The following is a 21,223-nucleotide window of genomic DNA, read 5'->3' as shown; positions in this document are numbered from 1 at the left end:
CAGTCGATTGCCTAATCGATTATACAACCACAAACAGTTATGTTTCCTTACAACCCTTTTTATGAAATCGATTTCCCAATCGATTTTACTCAGTAGATTTTCAACTTTTGTTGATTTCTTGAGTTCCAAGCAATTTGTCTCAAGTGTGTAGGTTTGAGTTGTTGTTCCTGAAATCTTGCTCAGTTAAAATGTTAGATTTATCATATGATGTATGAACATTGTATGTTTGTTAATTATGTCAAAATTAAGATTAAGAGGACTAAAGTCCAACAATAGCTTCCGTTGTAGCCTACTAATTTCAAAAAAATTATTCTGGATGAATAATCCAGGAGAAAAACAAGAAATATCGATGGCAAAGATCTTAAAAGAAAAAAAAATTAAAATAAGAAACAAGACATCATCAGAATCTTCTGATTTCTTTCATAATTTTTTTTGGGGTGATATTCTTCTTTTTAAAATTAACCTGATGACTATTTTATCTTCGACTCATAAATATATATATATATATATATATATATATATATATTTCATAATTTCTTAATATCAAATATAAAAGTTTGTTATAACTAGTTTCTAAATGGTTAGTATATTAAGTCTCCACTAATGTCGAACATATCATGTATTTTTTTCTTTTAATATTTTCTCATTCTAATAATATGTAATTTATCTTCAGTTATATATTTTCACTTTTTCATAACTTCTATCAAGATTCTTAATAATTGATTAGTTTGGTTTGATGTAAAATTACGGATTGAAAAATCAATATTAATTCAAATGAAATTGATCGATTTGAATATTAAATTCAGCTAAAACCGACTCAAATGAGTTGAAGTCAAATCCTTTTTATTGATCAACTCTTGCAATCTTTTTCTAAATTATCATGTTATTTTATCACTCTCCACAACCGCCACTGTCTCTAGCCACCAATTCCAATATTTATTAATACTAATAGTAAATAAGTTTTTTTTTTTTTAATTTAATTTTAATATTTAAATTCGGTTCATATATATTAAATCAGTTGTTTTTTTTTTCAAATCAATTCAAAATAATTTAGAATTAAATTGAAACCGATTAAAAAAAACTAGTTTTTATAAAAGTGGTTTTTAAATGTGAACCGAATAATAAATTTTATCTAATTTAGTTTGGTTAGTAACCATGTACACATTTAGTTGCAACTTAGTAGTCATCCACTGTAGTTTTGAACTTTATTTAAGAGATGACAAATTGTACTAGGACTTTTGGACAAATATTTTGAATTTTATTAACTACAATTTTTAATTATATTAAAATATACGTATAAATGATTTTTTAATATCTTTTAAACACAATCTATGTTCAAATATTTATTTAAAAATTATGGTTAATTATGTTCTATACATGGTTAATGAGTTGTAATATTTTTTTGATATTTATTAGGCAAAACACATCTCCAATATGCATCTCATTAAATTTGGATCATTAGTGTCTTTTAATGAGATACATTTTAATGAGATAAATATTAGAGTTTTTAAAATTAAACATGAGTTTCTCTTAATCTAGATATTGAAATTACATAAAAATTCATTATTTTTGTATGATAGATAACAAAATTCATAATAATTTTAAAAATTTCTAACTAAAAATTATTAAAATGAAATTATGACTAAAAATAGTTCAACACTTTAATGTTTATAAACATAAAAAATTAATTTAATAAAAAAAAATAAAAGATCAATTTAACATTTTCATGTAACTTAAAAAATTAAAGGATGCATTTTGACTATGTATTACAAAAAATTTGTGTTAAAATAATACAACTCTATATTTAAAGTTACTTCAATAAAAAAGAATATTTTTGTTTCATTTTTAAGTATATATTAAGTGAGAGTTAACAGAAGATTGAAAAAAAAGTTTGGAAAATAGTAAGAAAGGTGAGATACACTGTTATAGAACTGTATTAGACAGTACGTTAAAGGAGATGTTTGGTGAACGTATAAATGGACATAACTAACTACTGTCCTCTCCTTGCTCCGTTTTCATGCTACATACGTATTTTTCCAGAGTCTTGTCCATAGCTCTCTTCTGTCTTCGCCAACTCACACATTACGGATAAAAGCCTAAAGGCGCATCTCTAAACAAAACTTACTTTAACTTCATAGACTTATACAACACGGAGAGACTAGGCTATACATATTTTTAAATAACAAATATTAGTAATTGGTTCTTAGAGAGAGAATTGAATATATGACGCTCTTGACATTCAATTTCTCCAATATACTCTATCACTCTCAAATATAAATTAAATCAATAACGGACATGACAATTTACCATGCACTAAATGTGTTTATTTTTGTAGTGATAAAAATTAATTTTAGTAGAATTAATTTTGAGCATATAATTAATTTTAATTAAAATTGAATTTAATATAAATTAATTATATTTAAATATATTTATGTAAAAGTGATTCTTATCGGTTGTTTGGATTGTTTAAACAAAATTGATTTTAAATGTATAATTATCAAAATAACTTTTAATTAAATTAAAAATAAGCTATTTCATTTATATTATAGATAATTATCTAAATTAATGTTGTATTATTAAATTTAATATGGATGTGTACAAATTAGTAAAAAGTAACATATATCATTTATATGTAAATAAAGACGAATATTAGTTGACTTCAACAGTAATTATGTAATTAGTTACTTCGTTTAATAAATTAATATTAATGATCAATTTTACTGATCTAACTGTTAGATCCAAAGTTCTTACTGCCTAGATCAACTTTACAAACTTTTATAAAATTTTAAAATTATTTGATACTTTTTAAAATAATTTCAAATAAAAGTATAATAAATTTTTAAAAAATATACGTACTTATCGATGGCTAGATTATAATCTTAACAAATTGTGGATTTTTATATAACTTTGTGTGATTGATAATCAATATATTATATCAATTATCAACAATTAAATAAATAAAATTGATTCTTTATATTAAATTATTAAGCAAAATAATTCATCATAAAATTACTCATAGAAACATAAATTTCCAACAATATAATTTCATTTACATATTTTTTTTATATTATATATTTTAATATTCACAAAACCAAGTACAACTACCACTACTAACATAATCTAGAAGCATATGATCTCACCACCATAAAGAATCTTTAGAAGTAAAACTAGATGTATTTTATTAAGAATCTCAATTAGTACGAAATGGATCATACCTATGGCGAAGAAGGTAATGCCAAATTGAGAATACGCCATTTCCACTTGATAAGCAAAACTACATTGAACAATTCCACTTTCTCCACACTCCATGCATCCTTTTTGGTTTGGCATTTGTCAGACCAACTAACTCAATAAATTTTTTATTTGTTGATGTTAAAACTATATGTAGTATATGATTGTGTTATAAAATGATAGATTTTGGTTCGACGTTAAAAAAAATTATTTTATAATTTAGATATTAATCAACAATATTAAAATACATTTCAAATAATTTATATGTACACGCACATTTTTTTTATGAAACGCTGTTAAAATGTAAAGAAAAATATATGGTTTTAAAAGGATGTAATTATATTATTTTATAAATAAAAATGTATGTGTTACTAACCAATACTCAATTTAGTAATTGCGGTTTGAGTATGCAATATCTGCATTTAATGTGAGTGTTTTACCGTTAAACTATTTAAAACAAAAGAAAATTAACGAATACACAAAATAAAAAGTCGATGCTTAATCAGCTAGAATGTCATTACTGGACATGCCTTTCAGCACTGAATTTAATTAACACATAGAAAAGCTTAATTAAGAGTCTAACCTTGTAATCAAGTTATAATTAAGCTTACAACACACTATTAACGTCTTCAAAATAGGGAAATTAAACTACAAAACATAGAGCCACATATATATATATTATATGCCTTTAGCATATAAATATTTGATAATACCATCCACCTCTTAGAAGGTTTTCAAATTAAAAGCATCCAAGGTGGCAAGTATACAATGGTTCCAGGGTCAGGTCAAGCTCATTCCTCCCCATTTCCGGTGCTTCCTCACGGTAATTGCCACTGCAAAATATCAAATAAAAATTAATAATAATAATAATAATAATAATAATAATAATAATAATAATAATAATAATAATAATGTTTGGGGTCAAGGAAAATGAGCGTGTCAAATACTTCACGAGATACGACTAGAGATTACGTATATGAGTTACCGCACTTATATATTTAACATTTATTTAATTAATATAAAAAAATAGTAAAATTTATAATAATAAATGGATGTTATAGAAATGTTCACCCCATGTTCAAACTTGGAAGTTGCTGCTGTAGTAAGAAAGATGGATTAACTCCTCCATGGTTTGGGTGCTCCCATTGTGCCTGTTGTTGAGCTGCAATCTTTTCTTTCTCCTTGATCTAATTATATTTTAAATTATATCAAAATGGTCTTATAAAATCATGAAGTATAACAAAATGATGTTAGGTATATTGAAAAAACAAAATAAATAACCTTCTTTGCAAGCATGCTATTCTGCTCCTGTATCACTTTCTCCTGCCAAAGTAGATCGAGCACATGTCACATTGATTATCTTGATAGATGCATATACAATAATAAAAATTAAAACCAAAGATTAATTGGAGCTTGTACCTTTTTCTGAAGCTCTGAAATAGACTCATACATGAGTTGGTTCTGTTCAAAATAAATTTAATAATAATTAAAGAATGTAAGTGAAGTATAAAAGTATATAGATGATAATTATTAATTATATATAATAAATTTGTACTCTGCGTGTACGAATTTGTTTGAGAGCAGTATCTAACTGCTGTTCCAGACTCTGAAGTTCTTTGAGACTCATTGAACCCAAATCTTCTCCCATGTAATGCCTATTCATTATCATTTTCATAATAAAAGGTAATTAATTAGTAAATGTTTTAAGTTAAACAAAGTACACATTCATAATTAATATATACCTATAGTTTCTCTGCAAAAGATCAATCTTTGCCTTCAGTCTAGTATACTCAATGGTCCAATTTCCCTGCATCAATTTGCAACCACAATTATAGTTTCATTAATTAGCCATATATATATCCTAGAAAATATTAGAGTACTACTAAGTACTAAGAATGTATTGGATGAAATGAACAAACCTGAGACTCCGAATCATTTGCAACTAGCTGCCTCTCTGCATATGAATACCTTTCATACCGCTCCAGTATCTTCTCCATGCTGTTTCATCATAATTATATATAACAATTATATTCACTTATAACAATCACACCCAAACCAATCATGTTGTTACTCAAACTGTTGTATCTTTTGGCTTCTGTGCTAGTTTATAGCCTCTTAAATAAATTTTGCATTTTTCAAAAATATTAAAAACAAACAAAGGATATTGTTACCATGCTATACCAATCTGGGAAAAAATAATCATAAACTACAATACAAGAATAATAAATAAAGGAAAGCCATGTTTCATTTCTACCATTCAATATTGATTTCCATCATATTGATAAATATTTTCTATTAAAAAAACACCAAGCAAAAAGCTTAAAATATCATAATTAAAACAACCAAATTATATAGTTTAATACTTCACAGAAATACCTAAAAGAAAAAAATGTCTTAAAAATAAAAATGAGATAATAAATATACTTCACTATAAATATACTCTTGAAATTTAATTTTGTTTTTCTAAAACAAATTAAATAATAACATAGTTTTATTTTGAAGATGTAAATGAGATAATAAATATCATCCAAAATTTATACACAAATTAAAAAATTTAAGTTTAATATGTTAACAATATTAATATTTATTTTTTGAGTTAGAATTTAAAAATAATAATAAAACTTTACTAATGTAACTTTTTATTCTTTTGATAAGAATAAAATTAAAATTTTGGTATGCAAAAATTCAATGTAAAAAAATATCTGAACCGTCCAATCGAAGTGAAGAAAAACTAGAAGTTATAGATGTTTAATTAATTGACACGAAGCACCTAGAAGTTAGAAGCGAAAGCAAGAATATTAGTTCTGTTTATAATTAACGGAAAAGCATGCAACATAAGCCTCCATGCTTTGAAAGGACTTAAGCTTCAAAATGAACACGACACCTGTGTTGTTCAAAATACGTGTTGAATAAATGTTATTAAAGCATTAACATCCATCAAAAGAGGAAAAATAAATAAATAAGTACAACAAGCAACAAGGGTCAGCAAATGATGCTTCTATAAATATAGGTTTTCTGAAATGAAAGGACTTGAGATCCAAAATGAACTTGTGACAAGTAATAACCAAATACTGTCACACTCTTACTGACTTTGTTTCCATAAGATTAATTAAACACCTCATCAAGGTATATATTTCTACAAATTTAATTAAATAAATAATTATATCAAGAAATAAAACTAGGGCTTTCTACAGGATCAGGTTGTATTCTATAATTTTCTACCTAGTATGGATATATAGAATCTTTTAATAAGAAAAAAATATCAATGATGTGTGGAAAAAATATTTAATAAAAAAATATTATTTTTTACATCAAAATAAAAAAAAAATCAATAATTTACATGAAGTATCCTTTAAAAATGCATAAAAAAACTTTTTTTAGAGAAGTATGAACATTTATTGTCATTAAAACTCTCTTCTATATTTTTCTTTTAATAAAATAAAACATATAGTTTTAGGTATGCACTGTTTGATCCAACCAAAACTCAGATTTGGAAGAGAAAACAAAGAAGAAAGCATTTTCTTCTTTAGATTTGCACCCAAAAAAGGAGAAACCCTTCAAAAGTGAAAAAGGAAAAAACAAGGTTTAGAAATTGGAAAAAAAAAATCAAGGCTAAAAACAAAACTCCTTTACTCAATGGAAAAATAAATTACTAATATTCATAGATCAACTTCACTTACACGAAAGAAAGAAATATATTGTGTGTTAGAAAGATATATATCTTCAATTTATATGATATACACATAAAAAGTATATATAGTACAATAAATCAGTGCAATGTTGAAACCATTTTCTCCTTTGGCTTTGCACCCCAAAAAAATGGGGACCCTTCTCAAGTGAAAAGGGAAAAAACAAGGTTACAAAATTGGAAAAAATAATCAGAAGCTGAAAAATCCTTCACAATGTAAATCTAAATTAGTAATATGCATAGATCAACTTCACTTTACACACAAGAAATAAATATTTTGTGTGTGAGAGAGAGAAATATTTTCAAATTATATGATATACACATAAAAAGTATATAGTACAAAATATTTAATAAAAAATTAGTACAATGAAAATATAAAAAAAGATATGAATAAATATATTTTGTGTGAGGGAGAGAGATAAAAAAAAAAGAGTGAAATATGTTTAATAAAAAATCAGTGCAATGAAAATATGAATAAAATGAGAGAGATAAGTGAAAATTATATGATAATATATAATAAAAAAAAAAATTACCAAGAATCAGTGGCATATTCAAAGAGCTTTCCTTTGTGGGAGAAGACAATCAAAGCAACTTCAGCATCACAAAGAACAGAGATCTCATGAGCTTTCTTGAGAAGTCCAGCTCTCCTTTTGGAGAAAGTAACCTGACGATTGATCTTGTTTTCTATCCTCTTCAACTGAACCCTACCTCTTCCCATAATAATAATAATAATATTTTTGGTAATTATTTTTTGCTTTAATTATATTACAATTCTTCTTTCTTACCCTTTTTTCTCCCAACAAAAACCTAAACAAGTAAAAGGGAACAAACCCCAGAAATATGCTTAAAAGGCTTGCTATTATAGCAAAACTAGCTGAGAGAATGTTAATTTATGGGTCTTTCTTCTTCTGGACAAGTTTTGTGCAAGAGAGACCACACTCAGTGTGTGTGAGTCTTCTTTTCTATCTATCTATCACTCTATTATTTTATTATATTATACTGCTTTCTCTTTTCTGGTTTCTGGTTTCTTGTTTTCTAATCATAATACCACAGATGTTTTGATAATGTTGTGCTGTCGACAATCCATTGGTTTCTCTCTTTCCAAGTTGATGTCTTTCTTAACTAACAGCCACACAATCATATCTCTCTTTTGCTTTTTTACTTTCCTTTTTTGAATACGTTTATAACACCATTAATCTTCTTTATTATACCTCAAATAAACCCTATTCAAAATTATATGATTCATAAGATTTATTTTAGATTTCATAGAATGTAGAACAACCACAAAGGATTTAAATTTTCACTTGAATAAAATTATAAAAGAACCTATAAAAATCAAATAACACAATTAATGTTTTGTAGAATGTTTTAATTAATTAATAACAGAATAAACTCTTCTTCATTCCTTAGAGAATATCATTTAGAGTGATAAATAAAATAAGGAGAATGTAACAAGTGTACTTGGTTTATTGTATAATTAACTAAAAGAGGTAAGTTTATATGAAAAAATAGTATATAGTATATAGTATATTTATTGTATTTGTTCTGTAATAGATCTCTTAGAAGACATAATTAGAGGAATTATATGTGGAGCAATTAGATATAAACCAATACCAACTTCTAGTAATTTGGTGACTTCAACCTCATTAACAATCCCTTATGAATATTTTTTGTTGTTGGATTATACCCATTATCTCATGTTTAGGGTGGAACAAATCGGTTGATGCAAATAGTTTATGAGAGAAAATTAAGTTATTTAGGTCTTGAAGGATTGCCGGGCAAACTACTAGTTTTGGGATACGAGATATCCCATCCTAGTCCAAATGTTTTATTTATATTTTCAAGAAGAACTTCCATTTCTAAGTCATTGTTAGGAAGACCCATCAATCAATTATTAATATTGTTTTTTATATTATTTCTTTGACTATTTATTAGTCTCTTATTTTGATTCTAACCCTAGGATTTTGGAAAAAATGAGACTTGATAATCTAAAAATAAGTAAAGTCTAATAAAAAATTATTTTAATTAGAATTCAAACTTATGCTCTTCTTATCATTTGTGTTGTTAACTAAATCTCATTTTGTTGATCCCCTTTGATAAACATTTTTTTGTATTTTTCCACATAATATATAAAGAAAAGTAGATGTATGCAAAGCTCAATTCAATAATATTAATATTATTAAGTTGAATATTTTATGTGGTGACCCAATTTCAAAATCGAGATCTCCACTTTATATATGTAAGTTTATTGGTGTTGTTTGTCATTTTATCTATAGAAAAAAAAGGTAGTGAATTTGATGTGAATATTTTATGTATTAACAAGAGAAATATTTTTAAAAAATAATAATAAACATATTTAGTATTAATTGAAAGATAGTATATATATATGCATAATTTTTTCTCTCAATGGGTGTTTATAATTAAGAACGAAATGAGTAATGTATGTAATCTCTCTTTTTCATGCCATTAATGGAATGATATTTGTAATGTAATTTCTAATTTTTATACTATCAACAAAATTAATTGTATTTTTTAATTTTTGTGCATTTGTCGGAAGTAGGGATGAGAATAAACCAGATCGATCGATATGGTTCTACGACTTATCTACATCAAATTCAAGTCAGGTCAGATTTTTTTTTTTTTAAATATACAAGGCTAAAACTTCTAAAAAAATATATTTAGTTAAAAAAGGTAGGCTACAAGCCACATAATAAAATTTTCAATTTAGGTTTATCAGATCGACCTATTTAAATAAATATAAGTAATATTTTTATTAGTATTATAATTATTATATTAAATTTGAATCTTTTTATTTATAAAGATACATTTTTCAAAATGTCATGTTAAATATTAAAATAGAACTTAAATTCATTGGCATACTAACTCGTTAATCTATTTAAAGATATATTTGATTAATTTGTCAAAGATGTTGAAATGAAATATGTTTTTAAGGGAGCTAAGAGACCATAACTACTTTCTATCAAGGTCAGAGTTAGACCTAAAAATTAAGTATATGACATGTCATATATCAAATTTAAAATTTAAATTTTTAATATGCCAAATTCAAGCCTTGCAAGCCTAACTTGACTCAACCTATTCTCACCTTTAGTGGAAGATATAACTTACATTAAGATAGAAGTTCCTAGCTTAATTTTTATTAACTATAAACTTATATTTACTATTAAGATAATTATTTTTTCTCAAAAGGACTTATAAATAAGGATATTATTTAACTTTAAAAATAAATTATTTTACTACATTATTCTATCTCTTTTCAAATTATGTTTTTTTTACCAGCCTTTTCAAATTTTGCTGTCTAATAATTGAATGCAGTAGTTCCTATGTTGATTTTTAAATGCGATTATTTTAAGAAAAAACAAAAATTGTTAAAATTTGTCTATTGTTTTTAATTTTTAAAGTTATACATTAATATTATTTATTAATCAAAATCATTTTTTTTTAATTTTTTTTAAACAAATAATGAAATTCCCACACATTAAGTTTAAAGAACGGAAATTTCAAATCTAAACTTAATATATTAAATATCTTAATAACCGTTATTTTTATTTATTTACAATTACAATCTTTTAATCATTTGAGCGATATTTATGAAACAATTATAAAAAAATAGTTTATATATGTAAAAACAAATTTAAAAATAAGTGTTTTTTTTTTTTTTTTTATAATAGCTTAAAAAATATGTATAATATAGTGAGTATTGTTATTAACCAAAGAAAATGATGGCAAGTATTTTGTTAGTACATTTGTACTATTTGTCTCTCTCTTCCGTTACACTGTGGAGTGTCTGATGGACTAAACAGTGTCACTGTCGTACGGATGAGAACATTACGTGCATACTTTCACTGACGGCGCCACGAGTATTGAACTCTGCTCCATCCTCTCGTCCATCAAATATTCATATGCTTTTCTTTAGGTTTAACTTCTTAACTTATACTACCATTTTTCTTATATATATTTCTTCACTTTAATACTTTTCTCGGTATTCAATCTAAATCCCCTATTTTGTCCCTAACTAATATTGTCTCATAACACTCCAAACTTTACACCATCATCTTCATTCACATTTACTTCCACTTTTTTAGGCTAAGTATGTGTCAACTTATATATACATACATTTTTTTTAGCTAACTTATATATTCTATATTGGTATTAAATATAAATAAAATTGATGTATTTATTTAAATTTAAAATTAAATATATTAATTTTTTTAATTTATTTTTGCTTTTATTTGAGTTTGAAGAGAATATATACTAAATCGTATAGCCGTACAATATACTGGTGAGTGATAAATGTTTTTTCAAGAATAAAATTTTATTAAATAATAATAATAATGCAATTAAAAACTCTAAAAAATAGGTGTTACATACGCCTATTAAAAAATATAGGGGCAAAAAAACCATTTTGGAACAAACTTTAAAGTAGTATTTCTAACATGAGATTATGAAAATGGAATAAGAAATGAAAATTCTAGAACAATATGTTAAACCGATTATATACAAAAATATAATATGAGATCTTTTAACTATTATGGTGAACCATTGTAACAAAAATCATTCTAAAAATAGTTTTCGGTGGAATTAAATAAATGGATATTTACGATGCAGTAATTTTTTTGATTTTTTTTTTTAATGAATATATAAATTTTGAAGAAAAAAAAAGGAAATTTAATGTATTTGAAGGGGATTGATGCAATAAGTGAAAAATTGTCTTTAGGTCATAACTCAACTGACAAATGTCGATATTATTAGGTTGAACGTCTTATCTCGGGTTCGACAGTTGTGTGAGTTTTACCATCTCTTCTAAGACAAAAAATAAATAAATAAATAGAAATAAATATAGTATATATTTAATTAGGCTTTTCATTTTAGAAAATGTTTGAAGTTAAAAAAAAAAAAATTGGGTGAAAAAATCACGACTTAACAATTAATAATGTACTATTACTTTTTGGTCCAACATTTAATTTCTATATTCACCTTTTTACTTGTGTGTGTAATGAGTTTGGTTGAAATTAAAAAACATTGAAAAGTCTCACATTACTTAATATAGTAAAGGAAGAAAGAGACTAAGACTACATATAAGACTCTAGTTCTTAATTATAATTTGCACCGGTAAGAAATATTTTTAGTTTGTAAGTGATTTTTTTCTTTTCACTTATGCGTTTATGTTGGAGTGTTGTGAAATAAAATTCAAATATTTATTTTGTAGAGTGTGTGAATGTATTGGGACCATAGAGAGAGTATGAAATAAGTCTTTGTATTGTAACAATTTTTACATAGAATTAATTTGTGTTTATCATTAAAGAACTATCATAATTTTTTATTCGATTTTAGAATTTCTACATTATATTATTATGTTATTATGTTATTATGTTGTGATTGTATTATTTAAATTTATATATGTCTTTCTCAATAGTATGGTTAGTTATAATGTATTGTCGTCCAATATTGCGTGCAAGAATAGATAAAAAGCTGTAAGGAAAATGAAAAGAGTTGCATAGAACATGAAATATGGAGGAACCCGTAAAGTATTGAAAAACATTTTAATTATCATAAAAATTTGGTGTAATTGCTCTCGTGATCTCTTAATTTAATTTCAGGTAACACTTCAGTCATTTATATTATTTTTTTCTCGATTTAGTTTTTTATTTAATTTTAAGTAACAATTTAATCCTTTATATTTTAAAATATCAACAATGTTATCATTTCTTTACAAAAACATAGAAAATTCATCAAAATCTTTAAACAAAACCCATAAAATTTCATATTAATTTCAAGAAAATTCATATATTCATTAAATGCATAACTCAAATATTCAAATAAATTCATATTTTCATCTCCAACAACATCAAATTCATCAAATAAAGAATGAAAATATGAGTTTGAGTTATGAATTTGATCAAATTTGCATTATATTGAAGATGATAATTAATTTTATGAGTTTGGTTTGAAAATTTTGATGAATTTTTGTAAAAAATGATAACATTGATAACATTGATATTTTAAGATATAAATGATCAAATTGTTACTTAAAATTAAATCAAAGATTTAATTGAAAAAAAATGATAAATGATTGAAGTATTATGTAAAATTAAGTTAAGGGAATTATGCTTTAAAAATACTAAACAATATTACATTAAAAATACTTCCAAAATTTTGACCCAAAATGTATCAAATGGTGTCCTTTTTATTTTTTATATATATAAACATTGTGCCGATAAAACATCTTGTAAAAAACTTCGAAACTAACAAACAAACAAAAAAAAAAACATTCTAAAAATGTAAAATTGAAAACAAATAAATGACAGTTAATGTTGCAACATATTCAATAATTAAAAGTATAGTTGTACTACACTACTAATTTTTTACGTGGAAGTACAATATTGTGTTGCCTTGGAAATAATTTTTTTTTTTATGGAAACTTCTTGTTTGTATTGTATCAAACAAAATACAATGAATCTACTATTTTTGGACGGAGTAAAAAAAATATCTGTAACATCATTCAATCGATCCATTTATTCACAATCAGATTATATTTAGTTGATATTATGTTGTCAATATTAGTGTTCAAAAAAATAACACAATCGAGAAATAAAAAATAATATTTATATTAGAATTTTAAAATAAAAATCATTTCTATTTAATTCATTTTATTATTAGTACGTTATTATTTATAATTATTAATTAGAATTAGAAATTCTATTGCATTCCAAATAAAAAATACATTAATCCAAAAACTCCATAAGATTCATTATAGATACAACAAGTATCTTTGTATAGAAAACAACCTATTAAATTTATATAAATATCATATTACAATAATGCATCAAATTTTTTCTCAATGTTAACTTTCTTATATAAAAATAAATGTTTACTTATCTATAAATAAATAAATAAATGTATAAATATTAGAGATAATAGTATCAACAAAAAATCTGTACAAAAATTGATGATTCATTAAATAATAGGCTTTACTTACATAGTAAGTGATAAACTAATTTATTATTACATAATAATAGTATAAATTCTAGTAATATTACTTTCATAATTAATTTATAGTATTTTTTATTCTTTTATTGTTTATTTTAAGTAAAAAAATAAAATAATATACTTTCTCATTTTCTACACACACACACAAACAACTACTTGCAGTGGTGTGCTTGTTATGAATGTGTTTCACTTTTAGTATTGGTGTTTTATTAAGTAATAGAAGAGGATTATGTGTGGGGTAGTCTCCGCCCCAAGGGTTAGTATGTTTTACGAAGAGCCTCAATATGATGATATTGAAGAACTTCCTAATGAGACTGTCCAAAAGTTGTGAGATTGTAAGAGATAAAATTTGTTAATTGTGGCTTGACGGATCCTCAGACTTGGAGTTATCTATATGTGTGAGACTTCAACCGACAATTAATCTCTGCAATCAGATTATTGATATAAGATTTTAATTAGGGAAGATATTAATTATATTGATCTCTTTAATTTATATACACTACAAAAAAAACTCTCATTTTGTAGTAGTCAAAAGTTCAGAGGAAAACAAAAACAGCCAAGGCACATTTGTGGCGGCTTAAGACATCCACAAAGAACTCAGTTTTGTTACAACCACAAATAACAACTATTCACAATCAACACAATAACACCAGTGTCAAAATAAAAATTATATAATATTTATTAAATAAATAATTTCAAATAAAAAATAACATTAAAAAACATAACATAAAAGAAAAATTTACTGAAATTCAAGAGAAGGTAGAGAGAAAAGTTGAATAAAAATATTTGTAGAGAAAATAGAAATATTTAGAGAGAAGTGAGAGAGAAATTTTAGATAGAAGATAGAAATGAGAAATAAGATAAAGAGTGATATATATAGGAAGAAAAAAGGACATTTGTGGCGGTCAAAGTGACCACAAAATGGCAATGATACTATTGTTTTTGTGGCGGCCTAGACAGTCAGAAAATATTGATTTTGTGGTAGCCTAAACTCTCACGATGCTCCAATGTTTTGATTTTGTGAGAGTGTATGCCACCACAAAATTCTATTGATATTTTCAATCAATCAAGTTTGTTGTAAATGTATTAGCCGCCACAAATTCAAATAACTTTTCCTTCCAATAATTTTGTGATTGTTTTTGCCTGTCACAAATGTTATAATCAGTCAAACAAAAATATTTTTGATTTGTGAGAGTTTTTTCAACCGCAAATAACAACTAATTTGAATTTTAGTATTTGTGAGGGGTTTTCAGTCATTAGTTTTTTTAGGATTTTTTCAGCAACAAAATCTTTTTTAAGTTGATCACAAATTAAGTGTTTTATTGTAGTGATACATTGACCATTCTACAATTTTATATTTACATCTTATGTCCAGAATAAATATCCCATCACTGTGATCTATTATTACTGTTGGAATATTGAATCTTAATCTTAGAATTTTGTGATTATATAAGACCCAGTTTATTTATATTCAAACAAGACCTCCAAAATCTTAATTAAAGTGAGACCGCTAGCTTCCAAATCTTAATTAAAGTGCTTGGAATTATTTTTGAAAATGAACGAGACACTTGTTAAAGATAATTGCTAGAGGTTATTGTTGAAATTGGGATTAGAAGCAAGAAGGATTGATTTTTCCATTCAATGGTATATGTTGTATTGCGATAATGATTTTTGTACAAATGATAAATGATGGCACATTAAATCAATACAAATTTTGTCATGTGTCAAGATATTACTTGAGATTGCTTCAAAGACTCTAGAAGAAGAGGTTGAATAGAGTTCCAACTTTTTCATAGATTTTTACACTAGTGGGTATATTTTATAAAAACGTAATGAGAGATTTCAGCGGCGCATGATATTTTCTTCGTATATAATTATGTTCAATTCATTTAATGTTTGTAATTGCAACACCATAATGAAAAATTGTCATAAAAAATTGTCCATTTTTTACTGCTTTCAATACATCAAAATCACAAGAAATGATATGAATTTTTGTATGTGTTCTTTATAGTCATCTCCTTTAAATACTATTGTTATAATCTCCTGTAGATTTCAGAATCACATTAGATATCATCTCAATTATTCTTAAAGTTGTTAGATTCGTAACACATATATATCAAACTGTTGATGTCACTTGTTAATTGAGTTGAATTCAAGGACTCTATATGGTAGTTTTCATAGAATCCAAACTTTTTCATAGATTTTTGCAACAAAGAATATATATTTTATAAAAACGTAATGAGCAAAATTATTCGTATAGAAAATTTTGAGGAGAAAATTTTAGAGTAGTTTCAATCAATGATTAATGTTTGGACAGTACAAATAAGAAGATGTTGATTTATTGAATCACTAATAATTCAATCATTCAACTTGTGTCTAGCAATAATCTCAAAACAAGTTAATGCTACTAATTGATAGAAAAACTTCATCGATGGAAATATTAAATTTAAATACAATTCATGATAATTGAACCTTTTTTAAAATTAGATTTTTCAACTTTAAATACATTCATTATCATGAATAGATTCACCAACACAATTTTCCAACATATATAGAAATTCAAAGAGACAAGATAAGAGAAAAATCACATTTGATATTCATATTAGTTCCTTTTAATGTGATCTTTATGCAGAGTACATCCCGTTTTATTAAAATTGATACAGAGTCTATTCTTTTATTATAATATGAATGTTTACAAGATCTGGTTATAAAATTTGAACATCAATCATTTCTTCCCTAAAGACTCAAACACAATATTTTTGAAAAACCCTTCCAATAACAGTAACCTCTTCAAAATCATCAGCTTAATTTTGTGCTGAAAAGAACCTTCGTCTTGATTATTACTCGATGCAGCCAATTGAAACTCAATCACTTACCAATAGAACAATCATTTCATACAAAAGATACCCTATATTTGTTGTTTTTCTCTAAAAAATTCAATCACATAAGAAAAAGAATCAGGAAAATTCAATCACCTTTGATAGTATTATTGAATGAAACTATGGTGAATGAATGAAGAAACATGCCAATATTTAAGGAGGCATGGTTGAGTTATGAAAGGAGAATGCAATGGAACAAAAATATATGATTTGTAACTGCCATCATTTGAGTTGATTTACACATGTATGAGTCCATTCAAAAGTTTTCAGAAAACTCAATATTTCAGTTCTAAACTACACATTCATTCATGACTTGTGCATGACCTATCCCATTCGAAAAGTTTTGATAAGTCTATTCACACCTCAACCGAGTCCCATGTATATGAGCCGATTCACAAGTATATGAGCTGATTTATGAAGTTAAAAATCCTTTATGATACAATTTTAGAGGATTGCACAACTTTCTAGCATATTTCAAATATGCACCTACAGTTACGGACGATAAAATAAAGTTATAAAATGGTTTTTCTAATTCAATAATTGATACTGTAAGAATCAAAAAAGACACACAAAATCATTTGATTAAAACTTCTTTTTGACATAAATCAAAATACTAAGACTATCCTAAGTAAACTTGCACTAACACAAGATAGTGTGTTGGCGCTGAAGTGATTAATCGTAAGGATAAACCGGTTTTACTTATTGTGTGTTATGCCAATAACAGTAAATTTGCAGTGACTTGCTTCAACGCAAACTATACGTTAAATGACGTGGGAAAAATTTATGCGTCGAGTACATCCTAATTTTTTAGTTGATCCACATAATGTGCAATTTAAGATCTGCTCTAATGTTTTTACTGTTCTAATGCAATTTGGCTATACATTTTATTCTTGTTGGCTAGTTATTATTACATTGTGAAATCTAACCTTATGAAGTTTGCATGTCTAAATCTTACATATATGTCCCTAACTTGTCTTATACCATAACCATATAGTCCAAAAGTTGGTATTGATGTTTATCAAAGAAGAAAAACAGTTAAATACATCATTGGACAGTATACCATTGGCAAACTTGTATCTATAAGACGATATCTCCGCTTCCCACGCCTTCCGTCCTTGTATCTACATAAAAGGAACCCTCAATTAGCAACAAGTTATTAACTCAGTCTACGTTAAAGTTGTATCGAAAACTAAGAGCAACAACTATTTTGAGACACTATCTTTTTTCAAATGTGACAAATATTTTGGGATAGACGGAGTATAAATAAAAGAATACAAGAAGTTTGAACCACTAAAAGAGACTATCACTTTTTTTTAAGGCTCTATTAAATCCTTTAGAATAGATGCTTTCGCATCACTGTAATTGGATATTGTTTCATTCTTCCAAAGCAAGACAACAAAAAAGTATACCACATGTGTATCCTTAAAATGCATAGATAGTGCAAAATAACTTAGGTAATGGATCAAAATAAAAAGAAAGGCACACCTTTAGTCTCCCTAGAAACATTGTGACAACACCGTATATCACATGAAGGATCGCTAAGAAGAATATGAGGATGTGTATCTGGTGCAATCCATCGACATATATAAAGGGCTTATGTCCCTATAACAAACAACAGTTAGATTTACAATTTCATAAATGAGGGCAAAGTTTGCAGATAAAGAGCAGTAAAGATCAAAAGAAACCTTTTAAAAATTTACCTCCTTGCACTGGTAAGGCATCCTCTGATAAATATCTTTGTTCATACTTCTTGTGATCCTTCATATGATATCTATATGAATATGGCAACAAAATCAGACATCTCTGATCTTTGCGTGCGTGCGTGCAAGTATACTTTTGTTTACCTACAAAAAAAATCAATACATTTTATTATTATTATTATTATTATTATTATTATTATTATCATCATCATCATCTAAAGTGTGAACAAACTTAATTATAATGTTTAATAATAAATTTATAATGATCAATAATTGATTCAAATTTTAAAAAATCAAGAGGCACATAATACTCGTCTTGAGTGAAGTTCATAAATCACTTTGGACTTATTCGATTACTTACAGATAAGTATGAAAAAAGTTGCGGAAAACCAAACAATTATATAATATCTCATAGTTTATTTAACTACTATGTTCACCCCATAGCAATAATAAAAGCCCATAGTTATTCGACCACAACTTATTTAGCTACTATGTTCACCCCATAACAATATTAAAAACTCATAGTTTATTCGACCAAAGTTTCTATTATATCTTTTTCAACATCATCCACTCTTTATAGCAGGTTTAATGGTGGTGATGTTGGAGAAAATTCAATATCAGAATGGTACTCGACTTGGTCATTGTAGGATGAAACGGAGAGGGAGTTGAGGGATTGGTGGTTTTGAAACGTAGTAGCCACTACAAGAAAACAAGGAATTTGTGAGGGCCAAAAGCCCTCACAAAGGGTAAAAAGCAGCCATAAATGGGCTATTTGTGGTGGCCTTAGGCAGCCACAAATAAACTGGTCACAAACATTTGTGGGGGTCTTTGCAGCCACAAAGTTTGAAAAATACGTTGCCATTTGTGAGGGTCTTTGCAGCCACAAAATGTATGCCTTTGTGATGGCCTTTGTAGCCACAAAATCCTGCCTTTGTGAGGGCACATGCCGCCACAAAAGACAGACTGATTTTAAAAATTTCACCCTTTGTGAGGGCCCAGGCCGCCACAAACTCCCTCCTTTGTGAGGGTTTAGGCCGCCACAAAATATTACGTATATTAAAAAATTAATTTTTTAAATTCAAAATTAATACTGTATTTATTTTATTATATATAATAAATTAATATAAATATAAATTTAACATTTAAATTAAAATTACAATTACAACTAAATTAAAATATAAATTAAATTTAAAATATAATATCAATATAAATTAAACTTAATATATAATAAACTAATCTGAATATAAATTAAAAATTTAAATTAAATTTAAAATAAAATATTTAAATTATAATTATAATTAAAGATTAATTTAAGTTACAAATAAATGTAATTAAAATTAAATTAAAATTTAAATAAAATTGAAATTAAAAATATATATTAAAATTAAAATAAATATTATATATAAAAATATAATATTAATAATAATTAATGTAATTACCACCAAACCAAATAAAACATGCATTCCAAAATTAATAAATAATGTCTTACAAACCCAAAATTTAAAAATAATGTCTTACAAACCCAAAATTAAACACACAATTAATAATTAACTAGGACAACATAAATATGTGTTCATACAACCCAAAAATAAATTATGAAATTATTCAAATGACATATCAATCCTCATAATAATTCCTCTCATCAGCTCCACTCCTACCATCATTATTCCCTGCAATGTTACCCGATGAAAGAAGTCCCTCAAAAGTATTATTAATTTGTGTTGGAGGAGACATAATGGTTTGAAATTGAATTTCATCTTCGATTGCACCACCACTAGTCGAAGGAGGAGCCCTAGCTGGTTGAGGTTGATTTAAATCTGGTTTGATCAAGCCAGCTGTTGGCATAGTTGGTCGGTATGCAGTTTGATGATCTGGTTGAGGTTGAGGAAGTTAATGTGAAGATGACGGAACATACTGATAATTATGAAAATATTGTTGTTGCTGAAACATTGGCTGCTGTTGTTGCTGGAAGGCAGAGTTCGGAGGATCCTGGTGTTGCTGTTGGAAATTTGGAGGCAGTTGCTGCTGCTGGGAGTATTGAGAGTAATTTTGTTGCTGCTGGAATAGTGGTTGTTGATGCAAGTATTGAGGTCGAGGCGGGAACTGCTGATGAAACACAGGAGGAAATGAAAATTGTTGTTGTTGAAATTGTTGTTGCTGTTGAAACTGCTGTTGTTGCTCTTGAAACTTTTGTTTTCATTCCTCATTCAATTTATCAATTGCGGCTTGTATCAGCTGTTGTGTCTTTTCTTCTTGCTCACTTGCCCATTGCTTATTTAACTGGTCAAGATTATCTATCGACGGACGATGAGATCGACCCGTACTAGCATAAGAAGAAGACGTCTCAGTCTGAATATAGTCGGTTGGACATTTCACAAAGGTTGATGATATACTACTGGCACCCAACACACGCCCTTTGAACTTGCCGCCACTAATGTGCATAAAACTTGCGGTCTCATATTGTTTCCACTGCACTGGACTAGCTCGCTGAGCAGGAGAAAGAGTAGCTTGATGATCATCCCATTCTTTCATGACTTGTTGAAGTTGTTCCTATATTAAAAATAAAAAAATTAAAAATTAAAATAGTTAATAATAATAATTTATAGGTCTAATTAATATATAACAATTAATATATAATAATTACCTGAATATTTTTTGATAATTCATCAGTATACTCATTTGTTTCAGGATTAACATGAAATATATATTATAAATAA

The 21,223-nt window shown here is 26.2% G+C and overlaps 1 protein-coding gene across 1 annotated transcript; it reads right to left on the bottom strand.

Annotated features, from left to right (window-relative positions):
• Positions 1 to 3,715: 3,715 nt before the first annotated feature.
• Positions 3,716 to 7,926, bottom strand: CAAP1 (floral homeotic protein APETALA 1-like). Its single transcript, XM_004509697.4, has 8 exons — positions 7,453 to 7,926; positions 5,151 to 5,229; positions 4,974 to 5,038; positions 4,787 to 4,886; positions 4,651 to 4,692; positions 4,513 to 4,554; positions 4,303 to 4,418; positions 3,716 to 4,064 (listed from the first exon to the last, which is right to left on the bottom strand). Exons 1-8 carry the CDS (start codon positions 7,635 to 7,637, stop codon positions 3,971 to 3,973), a joined length of 723 nt encoding a protein of 240 aa, XP_004509754.1. The 5' UTR covers positions 7,638 to 7,926; the 3' UTR covers positions 3,716 to 3,970.
• Between the last annotated feature and the right edge of the window lie 13,297 nt (positions 7,927 to 21,223).

Source organism: Cicer arietinum, chromosome 7 (genome assembly GCF_000331145.2).
Source record: "Cicer arietinum cultivar CDC Frontier isolate Library 1 chromosome 7, Cicar.CDCFrontier_v2.0, whole genome shotgun sequence".
Lineage (NCBI taxonomy): Eukaryota > Viridiplantae > Streptophyta > Magnoliopsida > Fabales > Fabaceae > Cicer > Cicer arietinum.
The sequence above is the reverse complement of the archived record's forward strand: the minus strand, read 5'-3'. Positions and strand labels throughout refer to the sequence as shown.